This window comes from Falco peregrinus, chromosome Z (assembly GCF_023634155.1).
Source record: "Falco peregrinus isolate bFalPer1 chromosome Z, bFalPer1.pri, whole genome shotgun sequence".
Taxonomy (NCBI): Eukaryota; Metazoa; Chordata; class Aves; order Falconiformes; family Falconidae; genus Falco; species Falco peregrinus.
The window spans coordinates 72,940,050-72,964,559 of record NC_073739.1 but is presented as its reverse complement, the minus strand read 5'-3'; the positions used below and the strand labels follow the sequence as shown (position 1 = coordinate 72,964,559).

The window sequence follows — 24,510 nt, the reverse complement described above, 5'->3', positions numbered from 1 at the left end:
ATCAGCTGAACAAAAGCATTCCTGACAGATGTTTATCTAACCTGTTCTTAAAAGCCTTCAAAGATGGAGACTTGACAGTTCCTGTAGGCAATTATTCTGGAATTTAGCTATCCTTCCTGTCAGTGGTTTTCCCTAATATGAAACTTAAATCTCCCTTGATGCAATTATCCATCACTACTTACCAAATTGCCAGTGGACATAGAGACTCTTCCTGTCTGAAATACCACTTTACATATTCACAGGCCCTTATCTGGTCTGCCCACAGGCTTGTCTTCTATACAAACCCAGTTCACACAAGTTTTTTTAATCCCCTAAATATCCTTCCTGCTCTCCCTGCACTTTCTTCAATCGCTCCATAGTGGGTTGAGTGCTTAGGACAGTCACTCAGCTAAGTGAAAGTTATCATTTTAAGCACCTTGTGTGCGGAGTCTCCCAACCACACGCTCCAGGCTGGACTTCTCCATTTTGCAAGGATCTGGAGGTACTTGATCATGTTCAGCTAAAATCTTCACACCTTCTGAAGAACTGACAGAGCCTGTCATTCTCCATTATGCATTTCTGCAGTTGTCAATATTTACACAGAAAGGGCCTTTCACACTTATTATTCTGGTAGCATGGACTATTATTTCAGATCAATGCATCAAGATATTAGATTTAGAATTTCAGTCCTGTCCTCAGCAGTAAATGCAGGCTTTATTCAAGATAACATGTTTCATCTACTGCACAGTTTCAGGGCTAAATTGTGCTAACAGTAGCCACCCACTCATCTGAAAACATTCAAAAAAACCCTATGTACAGTAATAAAGGCATGACACTGAAATAGTCAGAAGCAATGGGTTTAGAATTCAAGCCACTGATACCCTGTTCAAATCTTTCACCTAAATTTCACTTCGAAAGGAAAGAGTTAAAAGATAACATTTCTCCTGGTTAGATACAAAGACAGATCTCACACTAAATGAAGGAGATTAATTTCTCCCCCAGTTCTGCAGCTGGGAGGTACAGCCTTAGAGGACAGACTTTTTTTAACGTTTGTTCAAAAATAAAGGCAAACTCAGTAAACTGAAGAATGTAGAGAGAAAAAACCTCCAAGCCCATTTGCAGGCAGCAGGGTATTCCTTAAGAGATTGTTTAATTTATCAAACAGGAGTGGAAGAGTCCTGTGCCAGCAGGGCTTACTAAATATGAAAGCATGCAGAAAGGCCTAAGAACAAATAGCTACAAGTAGCAACCAAATGGATTCAGATGTAATCACATGTAAAATATGTTAATTGCCTGTATATTTATATACATTATAAACAAAGCAGAGGGAAGTTAAAATAAGCAGTATGTTAAAAGGAGAAATATAACATCAAAGAAATAAAAGACAGTTTTCAATTGCAAGTGAAAGAGGGCTGGAAGGAAGAGTAGGAGAGGGGGACTAAATTGATAAACAAGATGAAAAGCTAATGGACTGAACAAACAGAAAAGATAACTTTGTTTGAACAACTTGTATCCCAAGTAATTTGTACTCCCAGATTCAATTAGTGATGATTACTGCACACGTCCCCCCACTCCGGGAGTGTCTGCAGTTCACTGCTGTAGTTTTTCAGTCACTTACACGCTAAAACACACGAGACAGAGACATCCTCATGCTTTTAGAAAGGCTCCTTGAGTTTGTTGCTGTTGCAAAACTGGCAAGAACAATGAAAACTTCACTGGATTCAAATCCACACATAGAAATGTCCAGCTCAGATTCACTGATGCTTTATGTTTGAGCTTGATGAAATAGGGAAAACCAGCAAAGCTTAGACAGCAGCTTTACGCTGCAGCTGGAGTTAGGGCAATATATGTATTAATAAACTCAACCCTGTCATGCTATTCCCTATGTGCAGCTGGTGCTATTTCTCCTAGACTGTTTTCCACAGTGTGGCTGCTTCCACTCCTGCTGTGTCCAGTGGAATAATCCACATGGCTTATATGAAGCTGTCTGATTAAAATGTTTTTTAAACACTGAAAACAAGGCACTTAGGTCTTACAGCTTGATAAACAAAGTGAGGCAAGGTCTGCACTCCTGCCTGTGGTTAACCACAGGGTAAGACTGAAATACCTGTACTCACTGTGTTTACACATCAGGGTAACTTGTGCATCCCTGTTGCTGTAAGATTAATTTTTCTTCTTACCGAACAATGATTTATCATATTCAAAATTTATCAGTGCTTAGCTAGCTTGTAAGGTTTCACCCTCCAAATTTTAAAGGCTCTAGCATCATCAAAAAACCCTTAGAATAAATACTTCAAGATAGCTATTTTAGAGAAAGAATTTGGTCTCCAGGTTGATAAGATTAAGCAATGCCATTTTAATGTGTATATTAAATAAATGGTTGCCCACCAAGTAAACAGATAATACCGTGTTACATTACACTGGCTAATGCATCAGTGGCCAATTGCAGTGGTGTTTGTTTCCTTACCTCCTGTGTGCCTTCCTCCGGGTCGGTCATTCCAATCACAGAGAAATCCCCGTATCTGTCTCCATTGGCATCAATGGACACCTGGCCTGCAATGCCTAAAGAATGGCATGTGAGGAATTAGAAAATTAACTTATCTAAAGCACTGAACCTTTCCAAGGAAAACAAGACAACAGCAGACAGGTTTTTACAGACCCATATGACAGGAAATCTCATCCATCTCCCAGCATTTTTGTTGGCATTCCAAAAGAAATTGTAATTTCAAATCAGTGTCTGCATTCCCAAATTCTTAACATTTCTCCTTTTTACATATCAAATGTGTGAAGATGTTTGGGGAATACACAACAAAAACCTAATCCAAAAGCCAGCATCCAAGAATAAAACACAAACATATTTAATGTGAATTATTTACAGAGAGCCTAACCCTGAAATATCTAATGATGCTTCAATAAGGAGAGACCAGCTTATGTGCTGCAGAGGACACAGGGGCAAAGCCCTGCACCCCACAGACTGATAGGGCTGGTGCAGCCATACAGCCAGTCCTGTGGTGGTTCCATAAGATGGGATACTGGAGGCTCATGGACAAGGGGCACCAGTGCACTACATATGCATTAAAGTCCTGCATAAATTTACATAGGATTAACTGCATAATATGGTGCTGTTTGGTTTACATTTTTAGATCCCCCAGTTCACTTCCTTCCTTTTCAAGATCTCGGAAGCTTTAGGGAAACTGGGAATCACAGACTTATAGGATAATTCAAGTTTTAAGGGGCTTCAGGAGGTCTTGAATCCAACCACTCAGAGCAGGGTCAGCCAGGAGGTCAGGGTAGGAGGATGCTCAGGGTTTTATCTGGTCTTCAAAACCTCCAAGGATGGAAACTGCACAGCCTTGCTGGAGCAACCTCTTCCAACTGTAGCGGTAAATAAACACGTCCCTGTATTCAGTCTGAACCTTGTCTTTCAATGTATGGCCTTATGTACAAAGGATGTGGCTCTAACTTGTTGCATTGTAAGTCAAATGGGTTCTTTAAATCCATCAAACAATATCAATTAACTATGATGAAGAATTGCCGATATGCTTTATCACTTCAGATATTCTCAGATGTGATCCTCTACTGTCTGACACTAAACACAGCCATTTACACCAGTGCAAGTCAAACAGGCATCATTATACATCCATGTTACACCAACCACACGACTAGACCAGTTACAAAGCAGTAGAGAACCAGGTTCTCTGTAACAGTAAATCAGAAGAGAGAGGTGATACGCAGCCAGAGTATAAATTCCCCTCAACATACCTAATGACAGTAAACATGCAAGAGATTAACACACTTGCATTTAGCTTGTCTCTGTTCCCCTTTGGTGACGGCAGGAATCCTTAAATTTACTGTGATTTTCAAAACATGTAGTGGTCAACAGAAGCTTATTGTCAAGAATCTGTTTCAGTATAACAACACAGAAATCGAACAACTGCCAGTTTGATTACTGCAGGAAAGCAGAATGCTTTTCACCACTTCGCTGTGAAAGCTCTGGGAGAGGCGATCACAAAGGGCTACAACGTCTTTGCCTACATGGCAATTTGGATTCTGGATCTGACAGGAAGTGTTAATTGGAACAGACATCTTGACCTAAGAAAGCCAAAACTCAGGTTTTGGAAGTAGGTACTAAAATATGCTGAAACTCAGAATTCCTATAGGATTTTTTTTTTTTTAAATGGGAAAGACTAATTTTTAACTTTTCCATATGAATCAAATCAAAGAGTCTGAAATGTTGACATTTCCTGCAATGCTCTTCCTTAAGAACATACTTAGGAAATTCTGAAACAGCCTTATTGAAGAACTGTATGTGGATGAAAGTCAAAGGATTTTATCCAGACTTTCTTTTTGTTCTACTAAGTTAGATACATCCATACAGAAAATTTTGGTACTTTTTCAGAGGACATGCCATTGGACAAAAAGCACTCTCCACAAAATATGCCCTGCAGTCATACCAGGGTTTCTCTAATAACCCAAGCAATAAGCAATCCTTCGATCACCTCAGCCTTATCCTTTCCTAAGCACACGATGTCTGTGCAGTTGTGGCTTGTAAGCTGTAAATGCTGCAGGGAATGGCATCTACGTCCCCTTGGGAGTTCTGATGGGTCCCCTGTTCGGAGTAAGTGTAATATGATGTGCCCAGGCAATTAGATATCTAGATGACAGCAGTTAAATTAATGTCATTAATGAAATGAGAGTTCTTATGGAGGCCTGCAAAAGTTTAAGTTAAATAAAAAGCTTCAGTCCTGCAGTAGAGCCTCGTGGGTGTATGCATGGACCACACTCTGATGCTGCATCCACTTCAGAGAAGAACTTGCAAGCAGAATAAAGGAATGTGATTTTCCTAAAAGGACCGGCTTGCAAGATGTCAAGTCCTTCAAGGCCTCTTTCAAAATCATTCTTATCCTTGTAAATTATGTCCAGCAAAGTACTGCCACAGGGAGGAGATGTCTTATGACTTACATGGCATTTTGACCTTTTCAGCTGTGCCCTCATAGCTCAGCTTAACAGCTACATTTTCAGAAAAGCTGTGACAGGTCAGCCAGCAACAACAAACTGGTTTTCACGAGTGGGGAAAAAGAACATTTTTTTCCTTCTGGCTGGTTTTACAAGAAAGGTGTGAGAATCAATGATGCAACCTGCATGAAGCACACTTGCCTGGCCACACCAGTTGGTGGCTTCCTGGAGCAGAGAAGTAGGAGCAGAGAAAACACAGACAGGCTGCACTTAGGCATCTGTTCATAAACAGGATAACCAAACAGTGAGGCAAATCCTCAGGCACCAGATTGCCTCTGTTAAGACAGCATGTTTTGGGAAGCTGTGGATGTGAATGGAGGTTAGTGGGACATCAAGCACAATCTCGAGCTGGTGCAGGGCTTCTTACGGGATAACTGCAATCAGCATCATTTAAAGCAACCCTGTGTTGCCTTAAGCTACCCTGGGGACCCTTTTGCCCTGTGTTTAAGTCACAGTCTGAGAACAGAAAAGAGGTGTGGAGCCACCATCCTTCCTGCCTTCCTCACTACGTCCACTGTTTTAGAGCAGAGAAACTGACTACCAAGATTCTTCTTACACATTCCAATTAATCACTTGCTTCTAATCCTGGGGAATTTATTCCTTCTCTTAAGCATTTCCATAGGAAATCTTGCCAATCCTACACCAAACGATTGGAGTACTGTAAGAGATGGATGGGAATATTAGACAGACGGAAATATTGTAAGAGACAACAGATGAATCAAATAATCCTTGGTTTCTTTATTATGATCCCTACCTGGCAAAAGCTTTTGCACCACTTTGCATCAGCTGGGTGACATGCAAGTGCCAGTTGGACTGTGGAATTGCAACCTACAAGACTAGGCACAGAAAAGCACAGAGCTGTTCAGCTGCTGCCTCTGAGATAACATGCACAACTCCTGAAAGGAGGCTGGGGGAAAATCCCTCCAGGGCCCAAAGGAGTCCCATCAAGAAATAAAAAAAAAACCCCAAACCAAAACCAAAAAACCTGGCACCTGCTTGCTTCTATTCATTCCCAGGCTTTTAAGATAAAAAAGTCAAATGGAAAAAATGAGGCTATCTCAGAGCTAATAGATGCACGAGTAAAGCAAGCAGCTGTAATCTTTTCAAAAACAAAGCAGGAGCCTGAGAAAATTATTGGTATTCCTTTACAGCATCAGTGAGGGTCATTAAATTGTTAGGAGTTTTTTGAGCTGAGTAAGACCTTAAGGGTTGGTGCAAAAATAAGTCAGACTGGTGAGGTATGTAAGCCAGCCTTAAAGATGTATATGGTTTCATATGGTTATTTCCCTCACATTTAAGAGTGGAATAGGCATGGGTCCTCTTACTCTGCACACAACACCACCACAAGACCTTAATCTTTTTGACTCTCATAGCTAGAATTCCTTATTAACTCTTACCTTCGTATGTTCTGTTTCGTGTTTGCTGAACAATTTTTTCCCCATCTTTCTTACTGAAACCAAACTTCAGGACTTCCTGTAAAGCTAGAGCATAAAGAAGAATAGCATCATGGAATCCTTCCACAAACATGTTCACCTAAAAAAAAAAAAAAAAAAAGAAAAAAAGCAATGGCAATTGACACATGAAAAACTTTTTGTCCCTATGGAATCAGTTAACTAGAGGGAATCTCCAAATTAACTGAAATTATTAATTTGAGGGTTATTTTCTCAACTGCTGGAACACAAAGGAATGTATCTCAAAAAAAAACCCAGGGAAAAATGGCAACTTTTGACCCATTTTTAAAAACAGTTAACCACTCCTTAGTACTCTGAACATTCAAATCACACTTCAATGTTGTGTCTGAATAGCTCTGCAGATAGGGGAGAAATCTGCAGACCCAGTTCCCATGCCTAGAAGCACAAATTCTGCAGCTGACCACGTGACATTCTGTAAGGTGCTGAGCACTCTCATCCCACAGAACCAAGTATGTCCTCCTCCCCCTGTGCAGAGGACTTAGCACCTCTCAGGACTGGGAGGTATGTTCTGCCATGATTTTTTTTGGAGAGCGCAACCGGTGTATTTGCTTGTTTAATGATTACCACTTCCATTTCTGGCCCTTGTTCAGCTGAGCATCTCTCCACTAGCGAATGAGCAATGGAGGAAACTACTTACCCTCTACAGTAATGTGTTCTCTGGAACTGCCAGGAGAAGAGTTTCCTGTCCTTTATAGTTTTTTTTCAGTTAAGTGACATGAAATGAATGAAATTTTGGTTTCTAACCCTAATATTAAAGAAGACTGCTGCCAGCCAGCTCTGCCTCCCAGTAGTCTATGTTGGCAACCTACAGCCTTTGGTCTACATCACTGTGAGTAACAATAGTTAAAGGCAGAATGCTGCAGAAACATTACAGGTTTGTTCACAGGAGCCTGGTGTGCTTCAGTGATGAAGTAATTATTTTAAGAGCTGAGATCAGATGGAGACCCATCAGCAGAAGCAGACAAACACGGCTTAAGCAGCACAGGTATTCCTCTCCTGTAAGCAGCAACTCATATCTCAGTAGTGCAATGCACCCTGGCTTGATGCACAATAATTCACAACTAATTATCTTTTCAGCTGCAAGAAATATGTTCCTATTCGCTCAGTTTCACTACAATGCAAAAGCTCCTGACATCCTAGCGAAGCATAATCAACAGTTAATGGGGTCTCTTATTGTCATTTCCAGTGAACAACCCACCTCTACAAATATTCTCCTGGATAGAAACATCTAGCTTATCTTCCACTTCAGTGTATCTAAACAATTTAAAATGTTGGTAAATAAAGTGCTACTCAACTCTCGCAGTTTTAGCTGGACATTAAAAATGTTAAAAGATGGAAACATGTAGCCAGTTAAGTAAATAGCTGCTCCATAGATAGAAAGTGTTACATCAACTGTCTAAGCTGAACTAACCAAGCCCCTGGTAATGTAATTACATGCAAGACATTCCTTTACTCTTAAACCAGTTGCCAAGTGAGGAGATACACAGAATTATTTACTGATAATAGAAAAATTTACATTGCTCTGACATTTAAAATTGACCTTTTAGATAACTCCAACCTATGTTTCATTAAGAAAATGCACCACCAGTTTAGACGAAGAGCCCACAGTGCTGCAGAAGGAACAGAACAGCTCAGCTCAGCCTGACAGCCAAAGACTAAAAGGCAGCTGCAGTTATTTTGACCTAAGGAGAAAGCATGAAAGAAGAGGTGAAAGTCAGGCTTTTGGTAGAGTAACAAGAGCTGATGGACAGAGTGCACACTAGGACAAGCTTTGCTAGTGGGGGTTTAATTTTTCAGAACTGAAAAAAAAAAATCCCAAACCAAGAAACCACAGAGCTCAACAACTGCTTTACATGCCAGTGTTAAGAGTCCAAGTGGCCTGTGGATGATCAAACATGGGCTTTCTTGATGTGACACTCATTCTCTCGGGAGAGAAATGAGTCTCTCTAGTTGCTTCACCTCCCTGCAGGCTGATTTACAGCTTGTGGCTGGCACTCATTTCAAGAAAAGCTATTTGTCACTTCCTTTGTCCATGGCAGAGACCTCTCAGAGTAACACAGAACCTTCAAAATCCATTTTGTCATCTAATATGCTCAATCTGAAATCGACCCATGCCACCAGCCTGAAAACCCTCCTGGCAGACACTGCAATTTGCCAGATAAGCCCTTTCAAAGCTCACTTGGCACTCTGGGAGGTTACTGGCAGAGCCCCTTGCCTTGACTCTTTACTAAAAGCCCTGACATTATGTATGAAAAATCCCATTAGAAAATCACCAGATCATCTGTGCCACCTCTTTTTATCTTACGTTGTCAAGGAAGGTGAAAGTGCTGGTAATTTATACCACTTCCTATCTTCTTCTAAAAGAGTAATATTTATTGTTTGCAGGTGAGACTGCACCTACAGTCCCAAGTCAAATCCTATGTTGGGCACACCATCTGCTTTTCACATTATTCCAGGAACATGTCCAAGCACCAGTTCTTGAAAAGGGATACAAGATGCCATAAAGTTTTCCTGCATATCATCTTGCCCAATCATTTAGAAGTTGCCATGATCCTACACTGAGAATGGGTTGCACGATGGGTAAGACTGCTCTAACCTAAAAAGGAGAAAACATCAGAGATGGGAGGAATATTACAAAGCAAAGTAATGGCTGCAAACAATGTTGAAAGGATTGCTCTTTCTTTATTCCATTTTCCACCTGTCCAAAGCTCACTCAGGCTCATTTTGCAGCCCTGTTGCCTGCAACTGTGCACAACAGATCCTCTGAGTAAAAGGACTGGAAAATTTGTTCTGTCTGATACCACTCCTGACTTATTAGAACAGTGTCCCCAAGCCACACAGTCCCAGGACTTCCTTTCTGGACAACATTAATGCTGTTAACTATATTATATCTCATGTACCTCGTGTGTTAGAAGGAATTTCTTTCTTCTTCTTTTTTTATTAATTTAACATAGCTTCTGTTTTACATTCAGTCCTATCAGAAATGATGAAACAGACCGAAACCAAATTTTCTGCAACAATTTTTACACTTTTAGGCCTGTGTTTATTTGAATTTTAGAATACCTGATAGTAAGAATAAATAATACTTACCAAAAAAACCCATATTTCCTTTGCTGTAGGAAAAAGGTTACAAAGGGCTAGAAGAAGTGTATGTTCCATGAATGTTTCAGACAGGAATGAGAATAAATGTGAAGATGTCTTCACAAGTCGCTTGAAGGTCTCCATGGTAATTTATAATGTGTGGTTTAACATTAGACAGCCCTCAGGACAAAACTAAACAGATTATAAAAGTATTAATGATCCACTAATCTTGTAGGTAATGAAGTTATTTTACTTGGGCTCTAACAAAAAGCAGAATTTCTTCATTACAGTATTTTTTATTTTGATTTATGCTGGTTTTTTTTTAATTACAGCTGCAAGCTGAGCTCCAAATGCTGTGATCATATTTGCATGTCCGTCTACTAAAATGTTCTGGTCCCTGACCCTGTACTGCTCAGCAGAGCCACTCCTCAATTTATGTCATCAGTAACGCGAGCAGCAGCAGAGAAGCTGCCAGGTTTGCTGAATATCTTCGGAGGATGCAATACAAATACGTGGAAACTTCCCTGTTGAGATACCTTCTGTATTACTTTCACATCCCATCCAAGCTACCATGTAACTAAAAAGTGTGTAAGCTAACTGCACAGCTGGATGAGATAAGCATATACTTTTACGCCTTTTATTTTCCTACCTTTCTACTCCAATTAACCATCTGCCATCAGAAAAAGAACCCTCTCCAGGGAAATCACATGAATAAATTTTACACAGTTCACAGTTATAGTTCCCTAAGCAGCTATAGTGTGACCACACTATTCACATATACCAAGGTGTTAACAGCATACACAGCAATGCAAAATACTACCGACATGGAAGACAGCCAAGCTACAGCTATGTAGGACCCATAATTTTCCATATCCTGCCCACTGACTGTTAAGTAAACTTATTCTCTTCCATCTGGAACTGCCCAGCTCTGAATCACAGCAATTACAGCAATTCATACCACTTCAGCGCTAGGTGGGGAGGATCATCATCACATTTTCTTTACGGCAAAGGCAAACAGCTGACATCCCCCACACATGGTCTCTGCACCTACTTCCCGGTACATCTGTAGTGATTTTCAGGTTGTCAAACTACACTCCTAGCCAAAATCAGTGAGGATCCTGGGGGTTTGCATAGCGTGTACCCAGATTCTTTGCAAAAATCTTACTAATTTACACACTTGATGTGATGCTCAGGTGAGCGAACACACACTGAAAGTCCACTGATATTTCATCCTCTTTCAGATTAGTCCACGGAGTTTAAACTTTAAGCAATCAAGCGTGGAACTTTGATACATGAAATACATGAGGCACATCTAACCTCAGGACTGAATACTGTAAATGTACCCTCATGAATTTTAGTAATACTATGTTATACTGTAAAACTGTAACATGACACAGTAAAAATATGGCAACAAAGTTCTAATATAGCAACTGTTATCTCAAATATATAATTATATGTGCTTTGATGTACTTCAAAACCAATCTCATGCCAAGTTGGTTCACCTACTTCATGACCGTGGACTGCTTCAACACAGCAACACATCTTGCAGTTTAGGTAGATGTTTTCCCACTACCTCATACTGTTACAATGTATTTCAATAAACCAGTCTTTTTCAAAGTTGTTGTAATTTAACTGTCAGTTCCCTCTTTTTAATCCTTGTTCACGAAGCAAATTATAATTACGGTGCTTCCTTTATGCTCTTTTCCAAGAAACCCTGACGTAGCTAACTTTTTAACATGCATTTCTCGACATTTTTCTTTGGTTGTCTTCTGGCAATTCACTCACTACCCAGCAATACACTCCTCACTTAATTTTGGAGCAGGGACTTTTCCTTCTGATGCCATTTGCTGATCTTACATGGTCCCATTCAGGACATTGTCACTGCTGATGCCATTGTTACAAGTACTCCTTTATGTTCCTGGGTGCCCAGGGGCCCCCAGCAGTTCCTTGATGAGTTGCTATACCTTTGCTCTGAGCTGCACAAATTCAGAACAAGGTGCTCATGTTCCCCATACAGTAGATGATAAGACAGACACAACTGGTTTGGTTTTAAATATCTCTTTTTTAAAGAAAAAATATAATTGTTAGAAACTGATTTTATGTTAAATGTTTAGTTTGCATAAACTCAGTGAGAAGCTCTGGATGAAAGTGAAATGTTGTCCTGAGAATGTGAAGCTGTGGGAAGAGTATCCTTACAACTGAGCATTATTATTATTACCTGTGAATAAATGAGGTGCATTTCAAACCAGTAATGCTGTGTCCAGTTTCAGCTTTGCAGTAATTTATCAGACTTACTGCCATAACGCTACCACATATCATTCCCCATGTTACCATCCTAACAGGATTATCACAGCTCTCATTAACTTGCACCTACGGATAACAGCTACTCCCATGCATCGGGATTGGGATTTCAAGAATTCCCAACTATAAGAAATGCAAAGCCACCGGATTCACCCACAGCCAGCTGTCATGAACAGCATGTCTCAGGGTGCCTGCAGACATGGATACATGATCCACATCACTGTGAAACCAGCCTCGCAACAGGAAAGGAGGATAAAGCCGTAAAACAGTTAAAGCTGTATGTTTAGATGCCCAACACTAAAAATACAGCCTGTTCACTTGGGCAGCCGGGCTGCTTCCCTAATGGAGTTGAACCTTAGTGGTTCAAAGAAACAGGAAGGGAAAAATAACAGAAACACATGCCTTCTCCAGAGAAGCCCATTTCCTCAATATTTAATTCACAACTGAGAAAGAACATATGGTGTTACGGCAAATTCTGGGCAATGCAGCTGTACCCAAGGACAGCCTCACACTGTATTCACTGGTATCAACTCTCTGTAAAAACATAAATACATAAGCTGGCACCCGCTCAAGAACACAGGAGACCAGAACTCAGGAGCTGGTTTTCTAGGTGACAGATAACTATCCCAATTCTCATGTGTTATTTGGGGCTGGAACCCACATCTCTCTCTAGAAAAGAGGATGAGCATTCCCCAGGGTAAGGAGATGTCATGTAACAATAAAACCTTGTGCAGATTGAAGAGATTTATTCAAATACCACTGCATCAATTTCATCTTTCGCAGGGAGACAGTGTGTATGTGGAAATCCATACAAGAGTTTTCTTATAGGGGAACATGTGACGTTATTATGTAAATTCTGCAAACGGAGGCTTATAATGAGCCTTTAAAATTACAGCTTAAAAATTCAGCACTGCAGTTGAACAAGACCTCACTTACTTTAATTTTAAGGAGGTTTTTTTCCAACAAGGCTGCCTGTTTGTGTTCATCTCCTCACCAGTATTTATTGGTACAGCAGTAATGCTGAGTGCAGAGGAGATGGAGATGTGTGCCTCCACCTAAGCACTCTGCATACCAAGCAATGTGGCCTCAGCATGAGACTTTGCAATTGAAATGCAGTTTGAGAGAGAAGGTGTAGGTAGGAAAACCAAGGTGAAGATTACATCTGGGCAGCAAGCAGCCATCACAGCACATCAGCTGCCCACCTCCATCACAAAAGAGCCTGCAAGCACCATTTGAGAGATAAGACTAAAATCCCACCTCTACTGCACTTTTTTCAATTTGGACACAAAGATGCTCTGTCACCACTATGACCTTTTCCTTCAGGGTGAGACCGTGCCTTTGCCTACCTGCTCTGTTCTGCCATGCATCTGACCAGTTCATACAGGAGCTGATATGCACCCTGGACACTCCAAACCATGGCTACCCTTGCTCTACCTGGACAAGAGGATGCTTACTCCAACAGGACTGAAATATTGCCAGTGACAAACTTCCGTCCACTTTGAAACCAGCTGTGGACCAGAAGCCAGCCCTTTGTTCCACAAACAGGTCTGCTGAAATAGAAGAAATTAACAAAAAGAAAAGAAAGGTAAATTAACAAGCAACATCTGGGATTTACTTAAGAAAGACTGCCAATTTCAGGGACTTAAGGAATTTTGTCAGTGAAGGTTATTTTCTTCCTAGGGAAAGAAAACTAACCACAAAGCCAGCTCCTTTGCTCTTGCTTCTTGTCCTCATTCTTCATGTCTCTCCTCCTTGTTTTTCTTAATGCTGCATTCTCGAAAAACTAGTAGATTTACTCAGTGTCATCTGGATGGGGCAGCCACAAGTTTTTCTTTTGTCTCAAGGGTGAATTGAAGCAGAAGCCTGCTCAGTCCCAGGCTGCAGGGATGCTGCGCTGTGAAATGCCAGCTAAAACGTAACAACGCACAGCAAGAACTGAGATGCAAGGGCACGGAGGAACCCTTCCACCCCACTGTCTGTGAAAGCTCTCATTCTTTGTTTGTTTATTGCTTGCAACACTCTTCTATGATTATCTAGAAAACAGCTTTAAACCCTTAGTGCCTGCTGCCAGCAGGCCAGGCAGAAAACTTCCAAGATACAGCCAAAACTTGCTCCTTCCATTAAACACACACAGAGGAATCGCCACCTCAGCAGATTTAGAGCCTTACCCACAATCAGTTCACATCAAGTGGCTCATACTGTCGCTGATCTGCACGAACTTTGGACCAAATCCACGACCTGACAGCACTGGGTCTCAGCCCCACCCCCCCCCTCCCGCAGAGACCTCCAACAGCGCAGCCAAAGCAAGAGGGGGATGAGCTGAAAACTGCCCTGCTCCGGGAACGGGGACCACCTCTGGAACCACATTCTCCCCCTGCAAACCTGTGTGGGATTTATTCCTGTCTCTATCCAATGCACTCACTGATTCCTTCTGCAAGTTGGTACCAGCCATTTTGTGGTTTTGATTCCAGCATTACGTTTTAATACTGGTCTCAAATGAGTGTAATCAATGTAGTTAAGAAGCAGCGCTGTTTTGTGCCAGAAGCGAACTACCTACAGAACAATTATTTAGAGGAATTTTTCCTTTATGTATACTTTACACAAATACTATTCACCTACATAATTCAGCTCTAAAGGGCTCCAGGCTACCTATCAAGGAAAAGGACAGAATCAGAGAACACATCAATGAGCCTCTGCAGTTAAGATGAAGTCCACCTCCCCATGCTCATAAGACATCTCTAACTCCAGAAAAATGACCAGTGCAAAGGATTTCTGCCACACGGCACTATATTACCACTGCTTGAATACTGCAAGGATCTTAACTGTAAAAGGTACAGCTGTCATTTAAAAACTAACCATTCTATTTTTTTAGTATTTCCTGCCTTCTACCAAAATATGTGGTCATTCATGTGATGAGTTACAAACCTATGTTCAGAAATCATATTTCTAGTCACAGTGGCGAAGCACAAGAGATCATAAAGAAGTTAGTATTTTCAGCTGAAAATACACAGTAATTAAAACATGCTTGTTTAAAATGTGTTTTTCTAAGGACCCCATTGGTAGTCTGATGATAAACTGTTACACAGTTGTAATTTTAAGTTAGCATTATGCAACCGTCAGGACATTTTAATTGCAGATAAACACTTAGTAACAACAAAAAACCAAATAAAAAAAACGCAGGTCCTTTCATTAGATAGTAAGTTTTAAATGTCAGTGAGCAAGTTTGTTTTTCAAGCAGGAAGATACTCCAGTTTTCAGGATGACAAAGTCACTCATCTGAAAAAATCAGTTCCACTTGCTAAAATAAGCTAACTGGTTTAAATAAATGCACAGATAGGACAAACAGGAAGGACATTTTTTGTTAAATGTTTATACTTCTACAATGTGCAATTGTTTTTGGTTCTGGATTTCTAACATTATCACCAAACCGCAAATATAATGGAAATGATTTATTTTCTATACTAAAAACTCTCAACATCACACCAGTTCTCAAGCAGAACTCAGAGAAAAATCACTATGTCACTGTGGAGAAAACTCACACGTTCAAACTGAATTTACCTGTGTTACACCAGCTGGTAAGTAAATGAGGGTGGGCTGGTGAAATCTTCAATGGGGCAAAAAGCCATCTGATGAAAGGACCACCTGATCTGTGCCTTGCAGCAGGTTAGCAAAGGCTACCCAGTGGAGCTTTTGCTTTAAATAGTCCTAAGGGCTGGATAAACACGGATGATTTAGGCATAGCCAAAAGAGGTGCTTAGCTCAAAAGTATGCTCGGAGCTGGATTAGTCATCTAAGCTCCTTATTCAGTACCAGGCAAAAATTAGGCACACAAAACCAGGATTCATAAGCACCAGCACCCCGCCTCACCCTTGCCAGCAAAGGAGGTGGAGAATGAGGGATAAATGTGACTGTCTCACACAGGCAGGTAAAGAACTGCCGACTGTATGGGAGATGCAGTCAAGTCTTTACAAAAACCTCACAGTGAGCCAGTCCTTTCAAATCCCCTGCCCCTTTCATCTAAATGCCCCAGGGCTATGACTGCTGTGCTAGCATGAGAGAAATTCAGGATCAAATCCCTGCTTTCAGGGAATCTGAACCCCACCCTCTCCTGCCCTGTTTGCAGGGCACCCCGAGGTGCATGCTGAAACCCAGGTGCTGGGGGAGAGGGATGACCTGCCAACACCTAGGGTACCTCTGGGCTGGGAGTAAATCATTTGCCAGAAGAGCCCAAATGATCCTTTGCACTAAATACCAGGGTAAATGGGCATATGAACTTGTAAACCTTAATGGCATGGAACTAATGCAAACCCTCAGGCTGCTATTTATCATGCTTTCATTCAAAATAATTTAAAAATTAATGGCTTGGGTTTGTAATTTTCTTTTGGCTACTGGACTTCAGATGAAAGGTGTTCAGCTGGCTGATAACCGTCCCTTCACTGGCATACCAGTGAGGATCCCACTGGCATGGGAAAGGAGAAGCATAGCAGCTCTCTTGGAAGATACTTCTGTGTACCTGTCAGCAGGCAGTAATGTTCCAGCTACACACTTGGAATGCATCCTCCCACCCTCCAGCATCAGCATGGTAGTAAATGCCTCAAAATCTGAGGATTTAGAGCCCTTTCAAAAGGCTAAAACCTCACTTTCAGCTTTTTGCTTCTTCATTGACTGTTCCCTGAGATCCTGCTTGATTTTGCTTTCTAAAGTATTTTGTAGTCCACAGTCTGGTGGGCTAACTGAATGCATTGTACAAACATGTGTCCCACCAAATGTAAATGTCCTCCTGCCTACTGAATGTCGCCTTGTTCCTGACCCAACAAAGGGGTGCCCAGAGCTTCTCACCTACCCTCCTCCCATTGTCCCATGCCCCTTTCTCATGCCCCTCTTATTCATTTGCTCTGGGACAGAGACAGTCCTTGTCTTTTCAATCTGTCTTGATATATTAGTTCTTCCTAGAATGGACTAAGCCTTTTGATTTTTGCCTCAGGGTTCTCTTCCTGATGAAAAAAGTATCTATATAGAGAGAAGGAAAGTTGGGAGTATCTTCCTGTAGGTTTCTACGGCTCCTTGAGTGCACAAGATCACCACTACCTTTACTCACGCAGCTCGTCCTCACAGGCCACCTACGTTAACCCCCCTGCATTAGAGGAACTGCTAAAGAAAAGAAAAAATATCCACTGAAAAGAAATCAGAGCAGGCAGTGTGGCACAGTGATCTTCTCTCACAGCCCCAGTGGAGCACATCCAAGCCCTTGCTGCCTGCCTTTGCTCTGCCAACACTCAAACACCTGGGTGACCTGACTCACCGACAGGGCTGGCGTGCCCTTCTGTTAAAAAGATTTGTCCCGCTGGAGAGTCTTTCTCAGAGCTACGTGCAGGTTGCTTAACCTCCCAGCACTCAGCTGTCAGAAATGGATGTGCTGACATACCAGGAAATCACAGGATCGAGGTGCTACTGATTGCCATCTGTACTGTTCTTTCAGGAAGACTAGTCACCTGAATGTCATAAAGTTAGACCTTGCCCTGCTATCATTCAGGATTGCTTTCCATGTATCGATAGCTCAAAATGAGTACAGGAGAGCTTCCCTGAACCAGCTCAGCGCAGGATCTGTCCCTGTGGAGGCAACATCTCTTCTGCCCTGGAGCTCTCAAACAAGGAATACGCATTTCTGGCCTTGAAAAACTGTCCTTCCTTTATGCCCCTAAACAAAACAAAACGTCTCCTTCCCCCAAACCCCTGCCACCCTCCTCATCAAACCCTCCAATGATGCTGTTTGGCTCAGCCACATTTCAAACACTGAACTCTTCACCCATAAATAAAATAAAACTGTAAATAAATAAATAAATAAAATAAAACCTATGTTACTGCATTACAAGGCTCCTGGCACAGGTGAACCCTCCACAGCACCCGCAGTGCTGACGCTGGAGCACTCCATCAGCCATCTGGCAAGCACACCACTCCCACGAGAAAACAGCTTCCAGCTGCTCACCCAGGGTCCTGCTGCTGGCTGCAATGGCATCCTGACACGGGACAGGCTCACCCAAACCTCCTGCTCCATGACTTACTGACCTGAGGGGGTTTTCCAGTTAAAAATGAAACTTTCAACTGAACGTTATTTTCATAAGCTACCCAGGGAACGAGGCTTGTAGAAGAAGGTGTTAGCTGCTAGAAAGTCAGTTAGCAAAGGTCTTTCATTTTTAAAGTGTCATTTTGTGCAGAATGAGATATATATGGTGTTTCCTTGCCTTCATTCAAACACCTCAGAGCCAAACCTGAGGACCATTTAATAATAGTATTAAAAATCCCATGAATTTACATAAAAACAATACCTCAATGGGACAAATTAGCTTTTGGATCATTAGGAATGCACATGGTATGGAGAGGCATTAAACCCAGAAACAGATTATGAACTTTGCTGGAAGACACATTTTTCACACTTTTATTAGTGGAAAATGATGTGTATTTCTAGCAAGGAGCTGAAAGGCAGAGTGCCTTGCCCATAAATGTCTGAGTGTCTGTTTAGTAAAGTGGAATGTGAACATCTGTGAAACTCAAGCGAAAACATGGGGCTGTGGAAAATATACAACATATATACGAAGATCAGCTCTAAACTTTTACACTTCCAAAGAGTTCAGGTGTTAACTATTTTCAGCTATACCTACTGTTTTATACTATCTCCTGCGAGGTTTAAGACAGCTTCAAAAATATGCTTAGACACACTAGAAAAACTAAACAGAAATCCAATGGAAGACAGAATAATAATTTCTTTCTTTTACTGTCTTTTACAACATCTGTTAATGGCAAATAACACACTATTATGCTGTAGTTTTGACTAAGATCCCAATGTGGAAGACACTAGTCTTTCGTATCACTAAGAAAGCATTACCTTCAGCAAAAAAAAGTGTCTGTTGTATTTACCAAATTTAGCAGTCCGGAGTTCAATGCTGCTCTTACAGAAATTGAAGAAACTCTCATTAACTCCAAGGGGTGAAGGGCTGGTCTTGAAAATCCTAAATAAGTTTTACTAATACCATTCATCTTGTTAATAAGCTGGCATGTGAACCCATTTTTTCCAGCTGCTGAAAGCAGTTTGTGGTTTGCTTTTATTCTTTTGAACACAATTAGCAAAGCACTCCAGCAGCTGAATAGACCTATTCATTTGAACAAAGTATTCCCTAGTAGGTTTGTTTTTTTTTAAAAAAAATACTCCCCAAAACTCTCTCCCATCCTGGGGTAGTCGGAAGTGACACAAAAGCCTGCCTGTCATTAATCTTGCCTGCCTGTGCCTGAAAAAGACAAGTAGGATGAATATTGCTGAATACATTACATTTGACTGAATTGCTCGCTTCTCCCAACTCTTATCTTAGCTGGTGTACAATCCTAATTAAAAGGCTGACGTAAGGAATACACACAGGGAAGGGTCTGGCAAGGATGTTATGGATGAGATGATAAACTTTATGAGCACAGCCACCTCCCACGTAGCTTTTGTAGTTAACTGTTGGAGTTCAAACAGTTGTCTTACGTGCACCATTTCTCATTGCAGAGGGCTGAAAACGTTAAATAAAACAGACTTGCCCTTTCTAATAGGTAGTAGCATCTTGCTGATCTAATTAATCTGCGTAGCTCACTCTTTCACAGAGATAACTTTACAGGCAAACTGGGCTCCCGTTTCCCTCTCCTGCTGCTCATTTTCAGTGTGAAAAGGGCTGTGGATAGGATAAATCCCACCCATCCACCTTGCAAACAATGCTGTCATGTAGTTAACAGAGAAGAAATATTTGTTTAATTAGTTACATTTTCAGCTTTTAAATGAGAAGAAAAAACAAGCCATGGGTGGCCTGTAACCTCAGAAGAGCAAATATCCCAGGCTGTAAAATCATCCCGGCTCAGAATACTGGGTTGGATGTAAAAAAAGCATTTATTGAATCCTAGGCCTGAGTCAGGAACAGAAGATGCATTAAGAACTTCCAAACTGCAGCCTACCACCAATTCATTAAGTGTTCGGCATTATTTAATAAAAATGGCTTATACATATACTGTAACTGTAACACTATTTAGTCATAAACATTTTTAACTCACATATCTGTTGGGAGTTATTCACACACCAATTCAGAGATGGTTTCAAATTCTTCTTTCAAGTAAATGCCTGCAATTCTCATTGCTGTCTGTCTCACCAAGGCTACAGGTCTGCAAGCAGAGCTTGTCCTGTATCTTGCAATTAAATCAAGGATCTCCATTGGTTTATAGAGACCGTGACATGTTTCTGTTAACATGTTTCTTGATAACAGATTAACATTACGGAAGTGAAAAAAATGCTGTAATTTCTGTAACAGCATTAAAATGATTCTACTGTCCTTAAGATTAAACCCCCAAACTGAATGGCTTTTTGAAAAAACACTCCTTTATCAGTGAAGTCAGTTTCCAAGTAGGCACGAAATAAAATGGTCAGGCTTTCCACAGAACTATAGGATGGTTCTTGAAAAAAAACATGACACGACTGAATGGAGCAGATCCGATGCTTCAGCCCACAGTTCTTTGGGTTACATCAACATGATAGTAATGGCTTTCTGGTGACCAAGCAAACTAGTATTTGCTAAGGGACTCAGGGAGCTGTTGCAATGGGATGTTGCAACGGGACATTGCAGAAAGGGAACATCACCATTTTTAGCTCCATCCTGTGCAACCACTACCCACCCAAATACTTCTGAGATGCTTTCTTAGAACCTCCGTGTCACTCTTATTTTTGATGCTGTCTAGTTAAAAGGTGCTTAAGGAAGCTTTTTCCTTCACAGTTGAGACTCCTGAAAAGAGTCAGAGAAATTGCCTCTTCCACACTTTCCTGCTCACTCACAAAGCACAACAGGTTTTTCCACCTTCCCCCTCCCCATAGCATAACACCCAGGCAGAAACAAGAGCAACTTCTGACCCAGGGACGATGTACCCATAACACATTTTTCTCTTCTCTGTATGATTTCACAGCTGGAGATGATGGCCAACACTCTTTGACCTACTACTCCTCCAAGGGCCGTATTTCTGCATCTGGCAGTTGGAGAGCTGCTGCTTTAGGACTTTGCCCTTTCTGTCTCCTTTATCTTTCCTTCTGTCATCTGCTTATTTTCCATTTTTGTGATATTCTTTTTTGGTAGATAATAATGCCTTTAGGATTAGTGCTGGCAAGAGGCCAGGACAAAATGGCAGCTCGAATGACTTTTGTTTGAGTTAAGGTCACTGTGAGATAATTTAGACCACAGACCTGGGGCCCCATTTTCCCATGACACTGGAAAAATCCACACAGAGAAGCAGAAACACTGAATGCTTCAAATCCAAACGTCCCTGAGTTCAACCTCTTGGGACACAGCTTGCAGAAAAGGACAAGGATTATATTTCAACACCGGTGGACAGGACTTTAGATGGACTGTGCCACTAACTATCTTTCCCCAAAGTTTTTGTTTTCAGGAGCAGAATCCAGCAGAGGAAAATCCACCTCTGTTGCTTGCCACCCATTCAGCTGAAGCGCCTCTCTCTCCCAAGCTTCCCTTGGAGGACACAGCCTTGCTTAATGCACACCCAGGCCAAAACTGCCACTTTCTTCCCATGCTGCCAAAAGAAGCACCGTTAATTAATTGTCCACTACCCATATACCTTTCAGAGAGGAAGGAACTGGCCCTCAGTCTGGCTTTTTATTTTTCCCCATTAGTTTTTAAAACCGATTTTTTCCCTTAAGCCTGAAGGCTGCCCCAGAACGTTCCTCCCCTGCACACGGCAGCAGGACAATCAGTTAAGAAGTGAGGAAATGTGAAACTCCTCATAAATGATGAAAAGCAAACCAGATACTTAAAATTCACACACTGTTAATGAAGTAACACAGCTAATGTTTTTTGCTTTGCTCAGCCCAAGGTTACCCCTCTTAAAGAAGTTTTATTTTCCCATTGGGTTAGGAGGCTGTGAGAAAGCAGGCAGGGGAGGCTCTGCTGAGATCCGTAAGTTAGGCACATATGTGATACCAGGACACCACATTTGAAACCAAACCTCCCTTCCCCACAGCCATGATCTGTAGCTCCTCTGCAGGGAGCCCCAGACCTCTACGGCTTCCAACATGAGCTTCCCATGAGTCAACGTCTTATTTTTCAGATGTCAGGAACCTGTGGTAAGTGTACATAGATCACAGCCCTCCCTCTGCTCTGACAAGAAGAGACTGGGAAGGGTGCAGAAAGCCAGGTGGGAAGGAAGAGTGGGAAGAGACTCAGAAGAGGCAGCAGCAGCAGGAGAGGCTCCACACCACTGCCTGGCCCTAACAAAGGCTGATAGTTTTGGGAGAGGGAGTGCTGGGAGCAAGATGAAAAGCTCTGGATGACAGGTGGGATGGGATATAGGGAAAGGCAACCCTCACAGCCAGGCAGAACAAGGTTAAGTATGTGGCAGCAGGGAGCCAGGGAGCCCTGGCAGAGCCGGCATCCATGCCAGCATGGACGGCTGATTGCACAAGCAACCGTGGAGTGAGAAAAGGGAAGAAAGGACTTCTGGCAGTGGGTATGCAGCTGCGCAAGAAGTCTCCTCAACAAGCACATCAGCCTGCAAAATCTCCCCTCTACTGGCATGGGGGAATTTTCTCTCTCATGGATACAATTCTGCTTGACCAAAACAGGGCTTACACCTATACAGCCTCTATCAGTGCTGAACTTGCAAAGGGTAGGCAGTGGGTCCCCATCCTAAAGAAGAGCAAAGCAAACCCCTGCCTGCCTCCAAACTGCCCACATCCTGAACTCTTGGCAGTTTAACTCTTTCTCATCTGGGGAAACATCACGCTGCCCAGACTGGAACAGCCACAAAACTGTGGATGACTTACTCTTTAATACTCAAAATCACAATCCTCACCAAACACAACCAAGAGCACATGGCAGATTTTCGAGGTACATAGCTTGCAAAGTGACACCTGCAAAAGGGCACATAAAAGTAAAAGGGAGGAACAGCACAAATCACAGCCCCACGCCTTCCTCACAACTCCTTTAACAGGTTCTTCAAAGAGCAGCACCTTGAACTTGGCAGCTGGGGTTTCCCCACTGACAAAAGGCAAACAATGCCAACAAAAGACTGCCTAGGCTTTGAAAGTTTCACAGGAAAAATATGAGCCAGTGATACGATTCAAACTGAACATTTTAAGTAAAATGTTTTAAATAAGATATATCCAAGTTCTAAGAAGCACAGGTTTTCTGAAGACAGCTGAGGTTATGCAATAAACTGCAGGAAAGGCCATTCATTAACATAACATTCAAGTTCATCAGCCTGTGCTTCAAACTAAAGATGATGCCTCCACCTGTGAGGGATACAAAGTTTAAAGCAAAGAGATGAGGTAGGTGCCTAAGTGGCAGCTGGCAAGTGAGGGGTTTGGGTTGCTTTCCTGAGTTTCAGACATAAATTCCATAAATCATTTCCTACAGCTGAAGACTGACCAAAGCCTCTTCAAGCCTCTTTTCCTTACAAGCGTATTTGGAAAGTTTACTCGCTACCATGGGGGAAGACTGACTGCCTGGGAAGTACTTTGATCAGCATGCAGAAATCTCTATAGGCATGTGCTACATATTCTTGATTTCACAGAAGACTTTTCTATGAAAACACCTAATGAACTAGCTTAGCAGTAGCTCAAAAGCCATTTTGAGAGGCATCTTCCTCCTACATTTGGAGAGATTTAAAGAAGAAATACTTTCCCACATCCATCTCTGGAGAACAGTGACAGTCCCCTAGGCTTAAAGCAACTCGCAAGAACTATACTGATATTATAGACAGTTTAAAATAAACACAGCAACAACCTAAATATGATTAGTTGGGAAATAAGACCATTTTTCTCATTCACATGAAGAAAAGCTTCATCAGATGCAATACAGAGTGTAACTTTCTGGTTCTACCAAAAATAATTACAGGGAGAAAACAAAAAAGAATATAGTTCTTTGCCTTGTAGAAAAAGTGGTTAGTGGGAGACGGAGAGAGACTTGGCAATCTGCCTTTCCCCAGCCTTCCTGCTGATGAACGACAGGACAAGCACAGGACAGGTCATAAGATGGTGGTGCACAGACCTAGTGCACGTAGACCAAGTCTATTCTTGCTATTTACATTATTAAAAAAAAAAAAAAAAGAGAGAGAGAGAAAAGAAAAGAGATTATAGAGGCAACAGCGGGATTTTACAACTGTACCCAGATGATTCTGTCCTAGTAAGGTCTCACTGCTACTTTTGCCTTAATCAGGAGCACGTTTTTGAAAATGCAAAGACCCGAAGCCTGCCATCAAGTACTTACATAGTCATCCTCATGCAGACCTTGCTTCTGAACAGAACTTTTCACCTCCAGGGAAAACTTCTCAAACTCAGGCTTCACGGTCCTCAGCAGAGTGACGGTTTGGAGGTATGAGTATGCCTTCTTGGCTTCAAGGTCATGTTTGTCACCTCTTCTCCAAGAGCCATTTCCTAAGTGGAAAACAAGCATATTTCCAACACCAAATTAGGTAGCATTTCACGATCGCCTTCCTTTTTCTACCCAAAAGTCCCCTCTCCTGCTCCCTGGGGAGATGGCAGAGTAAAAGGGAGAACTGAACGTGCTGCAAGACATGCAGGAAACCGGGCAGAGAGGAATGGCTGGTGGTAAGTAAATGTGCAAACAGAAGGACAACTTCA

The 24,510-nt window shown here is 41.8% G+C and overlaps 1 protein-coding gene across 2 annotated transcripts in view; it reads right to left on the bottom strand.

The window, feature by feature from the left end:
• The window catches only part of NPR3 (natriuretic peptide receptor 3), a 48,205-nt gene that overhangs the window by 11,742 nt on the left and 11,953 nt on the right, over positions 1 to 24,510 (bottom strand). For both annotated transcript variants that reach the window (XM_055791155.1, XM_005230390.3), the window contains exons 3-5: positions 24,137 to 24,303; positions 6,393 to 6,528; positions 2,447 to 2,541 (exon numbers count right to left, since the gene is read on the bottom strand). In XM_055791155.1, coding sequence (XP_055647130.1) covers positions 2,447 to 2,541; positions 6,393 to 6,528; positions 24,137 to 24,303 — 398 coding nt within the window. The remainder of the gene's footprint in view (positions 1 to 2,446; positions 2,542 to 6,392; positions 6,529 to 24,136; positions 24,304 to 24,510) is intronic.